General features: G+C 45.0%; 1 protein-coding gene across 4 annotated transcripts in view; it reads left to right on the top strand.

Annotated features, from left to right (window-relative positions):
• Positions 1 to 17,618, top strand: part of STK39 (serine/threonine kinase 39) — a 279,398-nt gene that overhangs the window by 142,701 nt on the left and 119,079 nt on the right. For 3 of the 4 annotated variants that reach the window (XM_037140707.2, XM_053665141.1, XM_037140706.2), the window contains exons 11-12: positions 14,514 to 14,636; positions 14,734 to 14,763. In XM_037140707.2, coding sequence (XP_036996602.1) covers positions 14,514 to 14,636; positions 14,734 to 14,763 — 153 coding nt within the window. The remainder of the gene's footprint in view (positions 1 to 14,513; positions 14,637 to 14,733; positions 14,764 to 17,618) is intronic. The other variant, XM_053665140.1, reaches the window with a different exon arrangement.

Raw genomic sequence — 17,618 nt, 5'->3', positions numbered from 1 at the left:
GGTCTAGAACAATCCCTATGCCTGTGTGTTTTAGCCTGCAATTACCTATTCATTCATTTGATCAACTGACAGTTCTTAAGTGCCCATGCACTAGTAGTCAGCATGGGGTGCTGGTTCACAGACCGGGGTTTTTGTTCATGGCAGCAAACTTCAGTATGTTCTGGATCTGGGGCATGTGGACATGAAGCTCTAAAAGGGTTTCAGGATGTAACGCAGTCGTAACTTGCCTTTCTCCTCATGTCCCGTCAGTAACTCTATGACCCTGACATCCCTCCCCAAGGGGAAATTGGGGAAGGAGGGTGGGAGGCAGTTCCCTCCTGGTGCCGGGTTTTCTTTTGGCAAAGCTTTTTGGGGGGTGGGCGGGAGGAAAATATTTTTCATTTATTTAACAAATTTATATTTGGTGCTTACTAAATATAAGACACTCTAAAATAAATATAAGGATTCAGAATAGATTTAACTACATCTTACCTCCAGGACATGTGCTGTTCCCAGAGTCGAATTTTCTTACTTTGTAGCAAATACCAGATGGACAAAAACAACAGAATCCATTATTCTGTAGGCATAGTTTCAAAGAACACAAACTCATCTACCTAGCCGAGAGAAACATAAAGACCTCGCACTACTAATCATGAGCTCTTACCCTTGCACTTCCTATGTGTTCAGAAATTTGGTGATATTCATGGGCTGGACCAATAGTTTGTTATAGCGAGTTTATTCCAGAATTCATTGCATAAGCATCAAATATTAAAAATGCCAGGCATCCTAAATTGTTATATTTATTGTCATAAAAGCTGATGAACATTAGTTAATATTCTTGTTTTGAGTCCATGGTGATGTCAAAGTTTCAGAAGTTGTTTTGCGTTACATTTCTTGAAAATTTGTTCAGCATCTCTTCTCTTCATCATCGGTCCTTCCCCCCTGGGAAAGTCACGATCTCTAAACATTTTTTGGAAGTGGGAAGTGGTTACTTTACTGCCTGTTTTATATATACTATGTTGAGTTTTAAAAAAGAAGTATGTATGTCTTTACTTATTAAGTATTGGGTTTTGACAGCATTATGTGTAACTATGATAAAAATTCAAAGGATACAAAAAGGCGTGTGAGGTGAAGAGGCAGAGGGATGTTTTGTCCTCACTGCCAGTGTTCCTTTCCAGAGCGTTCTTGGCCTCCGTCCGCCCAGTGACTTATCTGACTGGCGAGTCTGGAGTGGGAAGTCAGGCCCGAGGGGCCCAGCCCCTTCCCTGACCTTTCCCCCTTTTGCCAGGCTGCTCAGAGACACAGGCGCTGTCAGTCACTGTGGCCCTGCCTGGTGGGGGAGGAATGTGCTGGTCATCCTTGCCAGGGACCAGGTAGGTAGGTCTTGTCTCAATACAAGGGTCAGTTTATCAAGGAAGGTTGCTGGCTCAGCGTGTAAGGCCGCGTTCTCAAATATCACCTTAGTAAGGAATGAGGGTGACCTTTTGACCCCTCTCTGCTTATTGGTCTTATTTCTAAATTAGTTCAGAACTAGGGACGTGGAGAGGGGTGCAACTTACTGGGGTTCCCTGAGGTACACAGTAAAGTGAGAAAGAAGTCCCCCACTCAACTGAGACACCCTCACCAAGTCCTGTAAGTTCTTCCAGAAGTGGTCTGTGCATATACGGTTGCATTTAGAAATAACATATGTGTTCCTCCCTTCTTTTTATGTTAAATAGCGATGAATGCCCTGTTCTCTACTAGCTTTTTCCAGTTCGATGATGTTCAATACCTGTTATTGGCTGCATACTATTCCATAATGTGGATATAGCATTGATTTTGCAACCAGGAAGGATAAATGTACCTCCATTTAAGCCTCCCACCCTGATAACCCATGAGGCTCTGCTGCTGGCTGCTTTCCACAGTTTGTTTTTTATAGTGAAGAAGCGTGTTACGTGTCTCAAGGTGAGAGGACTTGGTCCGTGGTAATGGAGAGCATGCCGGGAATCCTGTGTGTGCGGACCCGCTTTCTCAGAGAACCGTCTGCTGACGTGCCGAGAAATGGCTACAATGTGTCATCAGGCCAGTTAGTTTTCATGAAGGAACTCCTTGGTACTGACATCCAAAAGTTACTCTACAGTGTTTAAAAACAGACAATAAATTGTATAGATGTGTTTTAAAAGTCAGATATCTGGGAGAAATTATAACGCTCCAGGTAGTTCTTGCATTGCAGTCTGTGAGAGCGGCAGAGGCCAGGTGCAGTGTCCGTTGTATGAAACTCAACGCGTTTGGGTGTCTTTCATGGGTCATTCCCTGCACAGATTTAGTTCTTGCCACAACAGTTTCCATGGTGCTGGTGTTGACTTTATTATTCAGAATTCACAGAATGATGTTTAACCAGTAATTCCTAGTCTTTATGTTGGGTGTTTCTACAAAGTAAGACTATAGTTTGTACTAAGTTGGTAGTTTATATCACCTCAGTTATTTTTGTTTGTTTTATTGTCCTTTCTGTTCAGCTTTCTTTGTATTTCATTTGGGACGTCAGCATATTCCATTACTAAAGACCAGTGGATGCCGTTACTGGCATTGCTCTTCTGCTTGCCACCTTGCCTTTCGTTTTTTGGTACCAGTGGTGAGATCGCTGGATTTAGCACGTGTGGCAGTCGGGCCACAAGCACAGAAACAGCCCCATGGGAGAGAGATTGGCTTCTGTGAGTCGGGGGCAGATTAGGCAGGGCTGAAATCTCTAATGCAGGCCTCTAGGAAGGGCCGGCCAGCCGGCACTCGAGGGCATGGCTGGAGCTCTTGTGCACAGGTGGAATTTCTTCTCCAGAGAAGCTTCGGCTTGGCTATTAAGGCCTTTCAGGTATTAAATCAGGTACAGTGAAATGATTAAGGTTAACTGCCCTTGTTTAAAGTCATATCTACTAAATGCCTTCCCAGCACCGCCCCCCCCCCCCCCATCCCGGTCTGGTTGAACAACTGTGGCCTGTAGCACAGCCGGGCTGACACCTGAAATTGACCATGGCAGTGTGTGTCCCTGTTGCTTGTTGGGATTCTGCTCCCTCCAGTGGTCGGTTCTGCTGCCAGCCGGAGTTGTAGTCAGCTGGCTGTGTGCTCTTTTTCCTCTTTCCCACCCCTCCTTTTTCTGCAATTAAGTTAACTTTGCAACTTATTGCTGTATCCAGAACAGCTTTGACTCCCCTTCGGTGCCAAACATTTATTTTCTCTTTTTTCCCCCTTCTGTTTTTACATGAAGGGTGTTTTCTCATTTGTGTGATTTGTCTAACGAGGACAGAGCGTTCCATTGTTTTCTTTATTAGCTAAAGTTACAGATCAGCTTGGCACCCATTCCAGCAGGAGCTTTAGTTCTCAGAGACAATAGCAGCAAAGTTGGACGCTGCTTTCCTGGCTTCTCGATGTTGTCATTGTTCATTGTCACCCTAACTTGGGGAAATGCCATATTGGAGGTTTGATAGGACTAAAATGGAATAAGGAGTTTAATTGCTTCTCTGTGTTTTGTGCTGCTGCTTTGGAATAGCTCTCTTCCAGCTTCCAGAACATTCTTTTTCAAGACGTTGCCCTTTGATGCTGAGTTTTCAGTTACAGAATTTCATTATCATTATCTGAAGAGCAACATTTATCAAATTTGATTCTTTTCACATGAGAAAATGTAAAGATATTATAAGGAAGCTGCTACAAGTGTGTCCTTCGCTGAATTAGCCCAGTGTTTTGAACTGTTACTATGGAATTATAAAGTCTTTGTTTCTCTAAATTTTTTCTAATTGCCTGCAGAACATTTTAATATTCTCATTCCTTTATTCTATCCTTTTACAAAAAAAGGAAATGCCAGATTTTAGTAGAACTAGATAAGCATTGAATTAATTCTAAGAGGTCAAAAAATGTTAATACGAGTCACGGGCAAAAAGGTCTAAGAATTTAGCTGTAGCCACTTATCTGTGATGATTAGAAATGGAATTTTTTCCTTCTTGGTATTTTAATGAGAAATAACATGGTCAGATGGAAAAAATTTATAAGGATAAATTAAAATCCGAGTGTTTGCAGGCCCAGCACGCCCACAGAAAACACTGAGCAACAGGCGTGTGTGTGGGAGTCTGTGACTTTTATGGTAAAAGAGGTGTCAGCTCCAACCTCCCAGTTTTCAAAGAATTCCTATACATACAGAAATGACAATGAAATTCAGTAAGTCACTTTATGACTGCCTTTGCTTTGATTTTCTGTTGCTGTGTAACGAATAAACCTACATTTAGCAGCTCAAGACAACAGCCCTTTTATGAAGCCCCTGTGGGCCAGGGTTCTGGTCTCGGGCAGCCGCAGTCTGTCAGGCCCCCTCTGCGAGGGGCCGGCCTCATGTGGGCCGCCTGGAGGCCTCCAGGCAGTCAGACTGCTTCCATGGTGGCTGAAGGCACCGGTTGTGCACATTCAGTGAGCACGGTGGGAGCTGCATCACCTTTTCTGACCTGGCCCTGGTAGCCACGTTGCTTAGTCTGTCGTTAAGAAGTGAGTCACAAGATTTGTGGAGAGGGCACCGGACTCTCCCATCTTTTGATAGTGAAGTGGCAAGCTTTTGGAAGAAGATGTGGGTTAAGAGATATTGTTACGGGCATCTTTGGGAGAAATACTCTGCCGTCTGGCCTCAATAATTCACATCTCTCCCATGAGCAAAATATACTCTTGTACTTCCAGGACCCTCCAGAAGTCTCATCCCGTTAGTGGCTTCAGACTCAGGCCAAAGTCAGGGACCTGCCCTCTAAGTCAGGCCTGGGTACAATCGAGACTCCTCAGAACTAGTTCCTTGGTAATAGCTCCTTACATGCTCTTCTTAAGTATCTGCCCAGTACCCACCCAAAGCCCAGCAGGAGGATAGGTACCTTAAAGCAGGGGACCCCAAACCCCATCCTCACCCGAGTTCCTCCTCCTGTTGCCCTGCCTCCAGCCCACAATAGGCGAAGGTCACCAAAGGGGGGGACCCTGTGGGTGCCCCTCTGTCCCCCACAAAGCCGGTTCCCGGTGCCAGAGTGGTTGGAGACCACTTCCTTAGAGGCCTGCCATGAGGTGGGAGCTCGGGTCCACAGCAGTTCTGCTTTCCAGCCAGGTCCTGGTGGTCACTTCCTGTTCTGCCGTTCTCTGTGGCTCTGTCTCTGAGCTCTTGGTTCTGCTCTGTAAGTCATCTTTTTTCATGAGAAAGAGCCAGTATTTGCAGCTGACTAGCCTTTTCATATCACTGCCTGCCCATAAAAGTTGGGGGATCTGAGGGCTTTTCAAACTTCGTATTCTTTGTTTCTTTTTAGTCTAACCTGGTGATCATTTTATTATACAAATATGTTTTTAAAAAATTGTGGGTTTTCTGTGAATCTTGTCGGGTTCATGCCATTAGACACGAGCCATGACCCCAAGATGCTTAGCCTCTCACGGGCCCCTTGTGAGACGCATGACGGACAACACCCTTTGGATTCTTAGAAGCTTTATTGTTTAATGTCGACTTTCTGCAAGGTGTATGCTCTTAAGATCCTTAGAAGGCCTTGTGTCCATCTGAAAGTATCTAGGAGACAGTGCCTTCAGTCGTTCTGAAGTCTTCGCACAGTGTCAGACAGTCAGGCTGGATTTGATCCTTGCTCTGAAGCCGTTTCTTGATTTGAGAATTGGCTGACATCTGGGGAGGCTGGAAATGAGACACAGTTTTATGCCAAACAGTGTGTTCTTTAGCTCTTCCCTCTCTGCTCACAGAGAGGTTTTCAGTCTTAGGCAGCAGGCAGAACCCAGGTGTCACTTTAAGTATTCTGCCTGCAGACCTTTTCAGTGACATCACTGAGGTCATTGTGCACGTTCCCATTTCTCACTTTCACATCTGTGTCAGCGCTGCCACACTGTCACTGCTCTGCGGTTCCTCTTGTCCTCGACCTTCCAGTAACACTTTCCTCCAAGCCCTCACTGACAGCGTCTTAGAACAACAGTCCTGTCGTCTCTCACTGTGTTGGCATGTCCGGGCTTTGGGAGGGCTTGTCCTGACTCGGGGCCCACACACACTCACTGTCGGAGTGGAGCGGGCGCACTGGGGCTTGGACCCTGAGCCACGGAGGAAGCTGCCACTCTGGCTGCCCCCGGGGCCTCTGTGACCGTTGCTGCTGTAAGCCACTCAGTTTGGGGAGATTTGTGACGTGCCAGCAATAACGAGAAAAATGGACAGTACTGTGTTCTCTCAGGCCTTTGTCACCCTCAAGCCCCAGTATATGTTTGGCTCAAGGATCCAAATAGGATCATTCCTTTTCAGTGTTTTTCCATTGTCTGAATTCTGAGTCCTCTGACTTCATGTTCAGCAGAGGGTGCAAACTCACAGACAAGGTTATCCCTTGGACGCATCAGTTTTTAGGCTGTGCAGGAGAAATTTTTTTTAACCTGACATGCTTGTTAACATTTTTTAAAAATCAAGAGCATTCCTGTAGAAGTGCACATTGCCCACGTCACTGGAAGCATCAGGAGATCTGGCAGCACTGAGTCTGCCCTTCTGGGGCAGCAGTCAGCCAAGGCTGGGCGTGCCCCGGGGAGGGGGCGGGGAGGGGGGAGGGGCAGGCCGTGGGGAGGGGCAGGGCGTCTCCACCTCACCCAGGTGCTCACTGGCCGGCTTCCCACTTCCCGCCTCCTTCTCTAGTCCTTAAGAGTGTGCCAGTCTTAGAGCACAGGCTCTTCACACAGCTTCCCAGCCTTACTCTCGGTTGTTTCCTTAACCCGTCCGCCAGGCCCTTGTACCTTGCCACCCTGCCAGTTCCAAGAGTCAGCAGAATTCGGTATGTCCTTACCTTTCCTCAGAATGGAATAATTTATCCGCTTTGTCTGCCCGGTGAGCTCCTCTGGTCCCTCAGCGACCAGCCCCCCACCCCTCCCCCGCCCCACCCCGCCCCCGCCATCCTGCACAGGTGCACAGGTGTTCTGCAGTCTCGCACGCAGCGTTCTCATCTTTCCTGTAGCCTTCACATTTCACTGAAATCATTAGTGTAAACGTCTGTTCGCTTCTCTGGATCGCAAACTATTCCGAGGTGTAGGCTTTCATTTTATTTGCCTTTTCTCTAGAAATTGTCATGTGGGCATTAAATAAAATTTTGTTGACTTAATGGATAAGTAGGTGTTCAATTCTTTAAAGAACTAAGGCCAGCTTTCTACCCCGAAGGAATTTACAGATTGGTATGTCATTTGTTAACTGTGATAAAGGTGTAGTGATGCAAAAAGGTGCAGGCAAAATACCAATTGAGAAAATGGCAGAAGCCTTCTCGGTTAGAAGAGAAGAGGTGAATAGAGAATGTGGAAGGGCAGATCAGGCCAAGGTGTGTATGTAGTAAGTATATAAAAAGGTAGAGTGTTGAAAGTATATAATTTACACTCAACTGGATTGTGGGGTATTTAAGAGAATACAGTGGGAAATACGTTTTAAAGGTAATTTGGAGGCCGGGTGTAGAGAGACTTGAATACTAAGGAGTCTGGACTCACTCTGTAGGCAGCAGTGAACTCGCGGTTGTTGTTTTGAGAATGTGCTCAGGTGGGACGAGCAGCAGATAAAGGCGGAAGGAGGCAGGAGTGTCCAGGTCCGAAGGTTGATCGGCAGTGTGCAGGGATAGGACAGACGTGAGACCGACCCTGAAGGGGACGTGACCCGGCACTGTGGAAGCTGAGTATGGCATTTGATAGGTTTGGGCTGTGGGAAAGATGGAATGTATTGCGATGAGAGTGCCTGCCATGACTTGAGTGTTTATTAGGTGCCAGGTGTCGTGTTAAGGACTTTATATGACTGTGCCCTTTGCCAAGATGACAGGTGGGGGAGTTTTGGAGGGGTTTTTTAAACCCAAAATGGAATTTTATTTTAAGTGCTTTGTGATTAAAATGATTTATGGGAACTTTGTGGCTCGTTGAGCCACTACCCACTGGCTACTCCATGCAGACAGTTTTGACAGCCGTGTGTGTGTCTAGTGAAATGTTCAGTAGAGATGGGGCACCTTCGTATTCCGTTCCTCTGGGATCACGGGCTGCAGACAGGAATGTCAAACAGACCACACTTCTCCAACTTTTACATTTTACTTTCCCCAAATACCCTATCAAATAACCAAGATTCCAAATTGTTATGGGCAAAATGAACAATTCTTCAGTGACATTTATGTTTATCATCAGCCTATTATCAGTAATATTTACAGGAAGTTTGAGAACCTAATTTTATGCTTCCATTGATGAGAACCTATATTTCCACTTTGCAGAAAAACTGTCAGGTATAAAATTTTAATCCCATTTGCAAAATTTATCTTGCATTTCTGATTATAAAGGAAATTTGAAAATAATGTGATACTTTTCCAAATCTAAAGATTAAAAAAAGTTTCCTGGTCAGTGTAAACATGACCAGGAATGGTTGGGAACATAGAGAAAATTAAAAATCTACTTATAATAATTCATTAGTATGATCACATATAATGACGTTCAATAACATGTACACACAGAACATTTTTGTTTAGAAATACATTGGTCGCTTTTCTTTCTTATGCTGCATGAGGCAGTGTTACTTGGGCTCTTGACTTGCAGCGTGGGCATCAGTCCCACAGAGCTGGTTTCCACATCATCCGAACAGGTTTTCAGAGGACACCCTTTTCACTGTCATCGGAAATATATAGCACTGTGCTTCTTCATGGTGCTTCTATGAGAAGTGTTACCCAGACCGTACGTATCCATCTGAGTCACATTAATATTGTTCCCCCTCCCCAGCACTTATGTTGGTGTGTGTTTGGCACATAAACATCGATTAGTGTGTCACTTTTAAAGGTGAGATTTGAGAGGCTTGTACAATAAAATTGAGATATTTGCCATTGTAAAGTACTCATTCCCTGGAATAACTGCTAAATCTACGTTAGATGTGTTTGTCAGATTTTATAAGAGTTTTATCATCGGTGGCGTGTGGATGAAAACTGACACTTGGGCGGGGGTGGGGAGCACAGTGTGGTCTCATTCCATTGTGTTAATACCCCTGCTCTGGCCAACTTTATGCCCCTAACGTGAAGTTGCCTGTCTGGCAGACTTTCTGAAATTTCAATGGTGGGCTCTCCCGAGCGTGTGAGGCCCCTCCAGCATGAACGTGGTGATTAACGTGAACCACGGTGGGGAAGTGGCAGAATGAGGCTGGGGTGGAGCCTGAACTAGTGGGTTGGAGGTGGCGAGCTGCAATTGGGTCAGTTGTCCGTATCCGAAAGAGCATTTGAAGAGCACTAAGAGATGAAGTTTCTAAAGTCATCAGCTTGCCGTGAGCAAGGAGACGACCTAGAGAATGTGCACTCGCTCAGGAAGGTAGCTCGTAGTGAGCTACGGGCTCTCAGTGTTCTAAGAGCAGCCAGGTGTGTGGTAAAGACGGCACAGAGAACAGCAAGAGATGGGAAGGATGACAAATAGGAGGAGAAATGTATGAACACAGGTTTGGAGAGAGCGTAAATAAAAGAATGGGATTCAGCTGTGTCTACACGGTAGCGTTGTGGCAACAGAGGAGCCTGGGGAATGAATGAGAGAGACAGAGAGAGAGAGAGGAAGTGAACATGAACATTTTGGAAAATGGATGTAGAGGACTCCAGGCCAACCTGTCAGAGTCCTGAAGGAATCAGTGAGTGGATAAATGAGGAGAAGGAATCCAGTGTCCTTACACGCAGGAGGGAAAGACACTAAGAGCAGGGGAAGCGTGAAGAAGCTCTCTAGGAGTGGGAGGGGTGGGTTAAAATTGGTGCTCTCTGGGTGGCATGTGAAGGCATTTGGAGCAATCAGGGATGGGGGAGTTGGGGCTCTCCGTTGAGTAACAGGCAGAGGCTGGCAGTGGAGGGTTGCGGTCAGACCCCTGGTCCCTGCCTAGCACTGTCTCTCCCAGTATGAACATGAGCTGGTGTGAGCCACACGTCAGCTTTCCCTCTGAAAAATGGGGTAGCGAGTGGATTGTCTGCTCACAGGGAAGCCAGTATATTTAAAGTGCTCAGAGTGTGGTTAACTATCATTGTATTGACCACAGCTGGTATTGTGGGCAGAGGGGAGGAATAGGGTACCCACGAGCGAAAGTATTGTCTGACCCAGTATGTATGTATCACACCTGCATGAGAAAAGGAGTTACCTGGGAATCTTGCTAAAAGGAAGATTTAGATTTTGTGGAACTGAGGTGGGTGGAGCCCATGGTGCTGTTGCTGTTGGTCCCCGGACCACCCTCGGTGGCAGGGTTGCGGCTGTGTTAGTGCCCCAGCTGAGGGGGCCAGTGGTCACTTGTAACAGCACCAGGCTGCATGGCTCTTCCCCGCTCATTCTGGAATACAGAAAGGGTTCCCCGCCGAGCCTGCGGCTTTCTTCCCAGGTGTAGATCGTACAGGTGAGGGCACAGGGCCGTGGGTACTAATAAGTGCAGCATCAGGAGAGTCAGGTGTGAGCTCCAGACCCTATATGATGGGGGTGAAGCCAGCAGGGGAGGAGGCAGGAGAGGACCGAGAGCCACGGAGCACGGTGAGGCCGGGCAGTGGGTGTGGGACGGAGGGGTCAGAGAGGTGGTGGTCGCAGGACAATGTCAGAGTGTAAGGCCTGGGAACAGTAAAATGTTTACTGCTGAAACCTCACGGGTCTAATTTCATTTTTAAATTTTTGATGATTTAGAAACCTTTTTGTTTGCTTGGCAGTGCCTCAAGCACATTGTGAATAGCAGTTGATTAGAGCCGTGTCTTATACTTCTGGAGCCCTCTCTTTATACCTCTGGGCAGTAGAATACCTGATAAGAGAGAAGTGACTAGGTGTTTTCTGTCATGTCCTGTCGGTCCTGGGTGGGCAGACATGAGATGGGCGGGTGTCCTGGTCACTTGGGGTCAGGCTGCAGTCAGGCATGCGGTCTGTCCAACCAGTGGACAAGTGGGGTGTGGAGTTCCCAGTGATGGGGACATCATTCCAAGGAGATTCTGAAATCCCACCTCCAGGGAGAAGTTACTGTGGCGGTGGAAGCTGCTGGTGGGTGGGTGCCTTGGAGTGGGGGGGCATGCACGATTGGACAGATGCTATAAATTTCAGTCAGCATGCCTTTGTTTTCTGTCTTCCTGGAGTCAGCAGTATCATCTTTGAAGAAACAATGCAATCACGTTTGTCCCTTGTTTAGAGGGTATTAGAGGAACACGCTTCAATGTCTAACACTTAACACCCTGTACACTTAGTTCATCTGCTGGCTTTCTCATATTCTCCTTCCTATTCCTCTTCCTGGCCTGGGGTCAGGGGTCGGGGCCAGGTGGCACCTGGAGCCAAGGAGTAGAGATCCTGTGTCCTAATATTTACAGAAAGCGCCTGTTCAGAGGGACACCATTGGGAACACTAGTCAGGCCCCTCTGCTGACTGCTGCCTAGTTGCTGCCATCCTCCCCGCCCTGGCCGCTGCACCCTGGCTCTGCCTGTGACATCTGACCCTGCAGCCACCAGCCAGCCAAGCTCATGTTCCTCTATCTGTCTGGGCCTGACTTCTGTTTTTGGGAGAATCGAGACTTTCGGATCATTTTTTGAGTAGTTTCTCATAAAGAGGCTGTTTCAGGAAAGAGAAGAAAATATTATTTTTTTTTAAAAGATATAATTAGAACTGCTCAGTTGTAGTGTACATCCAGCCTTGGGAATAAATGTCACTGCATGTAAAACTTCTGCAGCCTCACTGTTGCCAGCTGTGACCCGAGGAGTTCGTGGGTTTGTGAATGTCTTTAGCTGCCACTGACGTGCACCAGAGAAAACAAGTCATTCTCTACCACCTCTTTATTAAGTGAGTAAATCATTTACTAGAATAAAGAGCAAAAATGAAGTATTCTGAGAGGGAAAACCTCCGTTCTCTTCGTTGTAGGGATTGGGAAGAATAGCAGTGTTTATACATCGTGTTTTGTAGTTTTTATTCTGTAGACTATTCTTCAGCTTCTAAACGAGAAGCCTGTTTGTTAAACCATGTGAACTTGAGTTGCGGGGCTCCGTAAGGTCGACTTTGCTTCCTTCCTCTGTACAAGCGCTCTGCGAGGAGGTGACTGTGCGATTGCCTTCTGGCCTCTTCAGTAGAGGTCGGTGTCACCTAAATACACAGTGAAGCCTGCGGGTCCAATTGTGCAGCAAGTTTGTTCCCTTCCAGTAAACCGAGAGGACATTCTTAAAGAACAAATACGCATTCTTCTTCTTGCTGTTGCTATACCAATACTTTATGCTCCATAGGTTTTTGAATGTTGTCTTAATTTCTATGTATATTTGTCAGCTAATATTTATTGCTTAGAAGTCCATTATGCCTTTTGTTTTTCAATGTTTGAGCCTATAGTCCTGGACATTTTGCTTTATCTATCTCTCTTCAAGCAAGTAAAACCAGGAGGGAAACAGCCAGGCTCCTAAAGTAACACAGAAATAGAAGACGGCCATTTTATCGTCTGCAGTTGGGCCCTGCTTGTCGAAATGAAACTGACCGGTCTCATACACAGAGTGAGAGGAGCAGGAACGTAAACTACGCTTTAGGGTGTTAGGCTGCAGTGTCTGCGTATTTGCAGGAAGAGGGGGATTTCCTTAGTATAATCGTGTATGTGAGCATGTGAACACTAATTCATCGGCCGTGGTTGCCTTAACAACTTCAGTCAAAGTAGTTTCATTCTGTTTCTAAAACAATTTTGCTTGTTTTCTTGCGGTTTAATTTGTTTTGTAATAAATGTGGCTTTAAATTCTTTTAGATGTATTCATTAACAGATTTTCCTCTATGCTGCCATCGTGATTAGTGTTAAGAAAATAATTAATTTTATTGTATGTCAACAGAAAATTATTTTCTCTTCTCCTATCCATTTCTTTCTAGCTTTAAAATGAACAATCTGTTCTGAAAAGACTGAAGTGCATTTCAGCATTTTTTCTTACCATACTTTGTGAGCCTCTATAAGCACCATTAAAATCACAATTGTTAGATCTTTTCAGTGACTCAAAATGCAAGTGGAAAAAAAAACTTATGCCAAGCACAGAAGGGGTTTTAACTAAGTGCTAAGTGTTTGGAAGGAGAATTAGTTAAAACAATTTTTTTGAAGTGGAGAAAAAGCTTTTTATTCCTTTTTCTCTTTAAATTGAGCATAACTGTGTGCAGTTAGGAGTAAGAACTTTTTTACTTGCCTTTTTAACTTTCCACGTTGGGGCTCGCATCTTCAAGACACATGGTCAGGCTCACTGTCACAGACTCCGCACGGTGGGCTTAACTCAGGCCCGAACCCTGGGCTTGCACTGGTACACCCTCCCGTTGGTTGCACACGAGTGTGTAAATGCTTACTTTCCGTGGAACTTCCGTGGGGTTTCCCGTGATATAACTCAGTAGTTTCTTTTATGAAAAGTAGCCTTTCTTCACAATCATACTCTTTCACAATCTTCACAGGACATTCGCAGACTTCTTTTTCACAGTTGTCATTCAGTGGCATAAGAAGACTCTCGCATTTGGATGGAAGTCTGAAAGCTTTCTTTCTTGCCTGAATTTTGCTTTTGTAGCTGTGGTCTTGGGTCAGTTTCTGGGCCTTTGCTTTTTTATCTGTAAAATGAAGGGGTTGGACTAGATAGTCTCCAAGGTCCTTTTTCACTTGAAGTTTCTCTCAGTCAGTGGGTCAGTCCCTGTTATGTTCACTTCATGTTCCTCGGTTACATTGCTTTGTTTAATTATGTCTCAGTCATTTTTTTTTTTAAGGCAAATGACTTTGGTCAGAAGTTCATCTTGCTCAGTCATCCTATCCTTTAAAATTCTTTGCTTTTTCACCCACAAAGATGTCTGGAAAGCATGGCTCATGGATGACATTACTACCCTAGTTTAAAAATTTTTTTGAAATAATTGCAGAAGACGGATTATAATCTCTTTAGATGATCTGGTATGGCTGCTCATTGTCTTGCCGTGCTGTAGCGGTTTTGGAAGTCTCAGGGTGTGCTACAAGGCGTGGGAAGGATAGTCTGATGTTGTTTTGTTCTGATTCGAATCCTGGGAAAACAAGCACGATGTCAGGTTTGGGAAAAGAGGAACAACAGGAGGAGTGTTTGCCCTTCTGACTTAGGTGCGGATGGCTGATACCTCTCATCTAGTGCGCTTCTTTAAGCTGCCTGACTCCCTGCCTTCTCTCAGTCAGCAGCCTGTTGCTTGAATGCCTTTCCTCAGGCACTTTTGTAGCTTACCACGTAACCTCTTATGTGTAGTAATTAATAACGTGTTAACTGAAGCAAAAGCTAAAGATGAACTTGATCCTTAGTGGCTGGTGCATGTGATATTCTTCCAAAATGCTTGGTTCTATCTATACGTGTACAGCAAAGCACCACCAGAACACAGCATCTTTGGAAAGAGGATGTGTGTGGGAGTCTGGAGGCGGCGTTCAGTGTCTGGGTGTTAACTGCTAGTGATCCCGGATCCGTAACCACTTAAGTGATTTTCAGGGCGGACGTGCGCCGTGTAACCCAAGTGTGCGCCGTGTAACCCAAGTAGCAATACTAGTGAGCGCTGTTCACATTCAGCTGGTGAAGAGCTGGGTTTTCTTTCCTGTTCAGGTGAGAAGAGTTCCTGGGTCAAGCGGTCACCTTCATAAAACCGAAGACGGCGACTGGGAGTGGAGCGACGACGAGATGGACGAGAAAAGTGAAGAAGGGAAAGCAGCCTTTTCTCAAGAAAAGGTAAATGGCACCGAAGATGATTAGCCTGCCTGTGTGAGTTTTATTTTGTGGTATTCTTGCGTGTGTGTATATTAATGGACACCTAATTATTTTACAGTCACGAAGAGTAAAAGAAGAAAATTCAGAGGTGAGTGGTGGCTGTTAATTGATTTTTAAGGTTTTTTTGCCACTTCATTCCCCACCACCCCTGCAGTGTCAGAGTTGGATCCATTTGAGGAAGAGACTTCAAAATACTGTTCTCATGCAGTAGTAGAAAAAAAACGGACGCAGATTTTGCAGGTCCCAATTCTGTCCTAGTTCCTTTTGGCCTGTGTAAATCGGGGCAGGGTACCTCGCTCTCTCAGCCTCAGTTTCCTGCTGCATCGGGTGGGGATGATCACAGTGCTTCCGAAGTTGGCGTGAGGGTGGACGGGAGCTCCTGCATCAAGCACTCGGCGGAGGCCTTCGTGCAGAGGAGCAGTAACGCTGCCTTAACTCCTGGTGTTACTGTCATTTAGAAAACATAGCGGGCACACAGAAAAACGTTCTTTTAGATGTACAGTTTTCAATAAAGCAAGAGAATACAATGGTTAGTTAGCAGCTCCAGGTTGCCTTTCTTGGTCTTGATTTTTAAATCTCCTGGGTGACTGAGTAGGCAAGGGACACTCTTTTACCAGCTTCCCTTTGAGACCTGGTCATCTTTTCATTAACTTTACTTCCTCCATTTGCTTAATTATCCTAATGCCTAATGATGACTGTAGTTCAAAAGACTTGCTATTTCTCCTAGAGGAAATTTGAGCTTATTTAAGTGGCTCCAGATATTTTGCAGACCTAGTCATTAATGTGTACTTTGACAAATTCTCATTAAGGAAACAAGAGTTGGGATTATAAATGAATCCATCTTAACTTTTTGTTTTTAATTAGCAGACATTTTCTTTTGATTAAATGGAGTAAATCCTATTCTGCTTTAAGTGGCAATAGCCAGCTGGACCTTCTGAGAAGACAGCATCAGGGCCACTAGCCACTCCCTCCCCTGTGACTGTCCCCTCCCTCAGTCTTCTCTTCATCCTCCTGCCACACGGAAAGGCCTTTCTCAGCGATTTTTCAGTCTGCCTGCCTCCCACAAGTAACCCCTTTCAGATCACGCTTCCTTCTATCTTATCAATGTATCTTTCCACTCTGTCCATGAAATAGGTAGGAGCTTTGGTCACGGAGGTGGCCGTGAGCTAGGAGCGGTGGTGAGTTCCGCAGCAGGACGCATTGATTGCACAGATGTGCTGGGCCCTTAAAATGATCTTAACCAGGCACCGTGCACTCTGACCTCTTTTTGCCCACTTCCCTGTTTTATCTAGAGTGAAGTGGAGAGGCAAGGTTTTCGTCTAGTCCAAAGAATGTTTCTAACTCAAATTCTCAGTTCCACTTACAAACGGAATTAAACAACATGATTCAAGTAGCACCGCAGACCCAAAAAGCATTCATTACTGGCTCACAACAGGGCATCTATGTTGGATACTATCCACTGAGTCCTCCCTTACTAGTTCAGACTGGAGATTCGTTCGTTTTATTGTGGCAATATCTTAGGAAGTGCTTGTCAAAATTGCTCTTACTGCCCTGGCTGCTGTAGCTCAGTGGAGTAAGTGCAGGCCTGTGAACCAAAGGGTTGCTGGTTCCATCCCCAGTCAGGGCACATGCCTGGGTTGCGGGCCTGGTTCCCAGTTTGGGGCGTGCGAGAGGCAAGAAACACATTGATGTTTCTTGCCGTCTCTTTCTCTTTCCCTCTCTAAAAATAAAGAAATAAAATGGTTTAAAAAATTGCTCTAACTAATGTGTTATTTGGATATTAACAGTATTTTTTTGACAAAAATATTTTCCACATAGACAGGAAAGAGTCATATATATGTGTTCATATTGGGGTGGGGAGGGTCTCAACAGAAATGTATTTTCTCACAGTTGTGGAGGCTGTAAGTTCAAGATCAAGTTGTTGGCAGGTTTGGTTTCTTCTGAGGCCTCTCTGCTTGGCTCGCAGATAGCTGTCTTCTCACCGTGTCCTTACAAGGTCTTTCCTCTGTAAGTGCTAAAAAAATAGTAATAACAAAATAAAAATAGGACCTTTAGGGTAGGCCCAACTCAACTCTGACTGGTGTCTTGATAAGAAAAGGACACCTGGACACGTGAGACAGCAGTGGCATGTGCACACAGGGGCCTGTTGCGGAATTTCGTTAGAGTCCAGGTCACGGTAATTGTGCACATGTTCTGGTTCCCAGCTCTGAAATTTTCTTCTGAGAAGGAAGTACTTTTGGTGTGGATTTACATTAGAGATTAGTCACAATGCGAAAGCTTATGTTACTCCAGTGAGTAACATGCCTGATTATTAAAACTGCCTTTATCTTAAAAATTTTTTTCATGACATGGTGTTTTCCAAATGCCTATTAGCTCTCATATTTGTGTGTGTATGTATATATGTTTATATATAAATATACAAGTAACATTTATATAATAAATATACAAATTTAAATAAATTGAAATTTCACATATGAAATTTAACATAAATTTATATATTAAATATATAAATATACATATAAACATATAAACATATATGTATTTGTAGATGGAGGGAAATGCTGATTTCTCCCTCCAAATTTCTTTACTGAGCCTTTGAAATCTGAGACAGCTTTAACTTAACACTTTTATACCACTCATTAAAAGGTGTTCTTAATGCAGGTAATTGGCTTTCTGACTAGTTGTAATAAAACTGAGATTTTAATCAGAAATCTTCTGTACTTTTGAAAATCTTATTTTGGAGTAATTTTAGATTTGCGGAGAAGCTGTAAAGGTGCGGTACGCAGTTCCCACCCCGACAGTTCCCACCTCCGCCGCACCCAGGCTCCTCCACCGCACGAGTTCCTTGTGGAGCCCTGATGTGTTGGTCACAGCCGAGGAACCAGCGGTGCTGCCTTACTGTCACCTCTGTCATTACTATTTGTCTCCATTCGTATGTCATTA

This window comes from Artibeus jamaicensis, unplaced genomic scaffold, assembly GCF_021234435.1.
Source record: "Artibeus jamaicensis isolate MK-2021 breed Jamaican fruit bat unplaced genomic scaffold, CSHL_Jam_final contig_391, whole genome shotgun sequence".
NCBI classification, from domain to species: Eukaryota; Metazoa; Chordata; class Mammalia; order Chiroptera; family Phyllostomidae; genus Artibeus; species Artibeus jamaicensis.
This window is presented reverse-complemented; position numbering and strand designations above follow the sequence as displayed.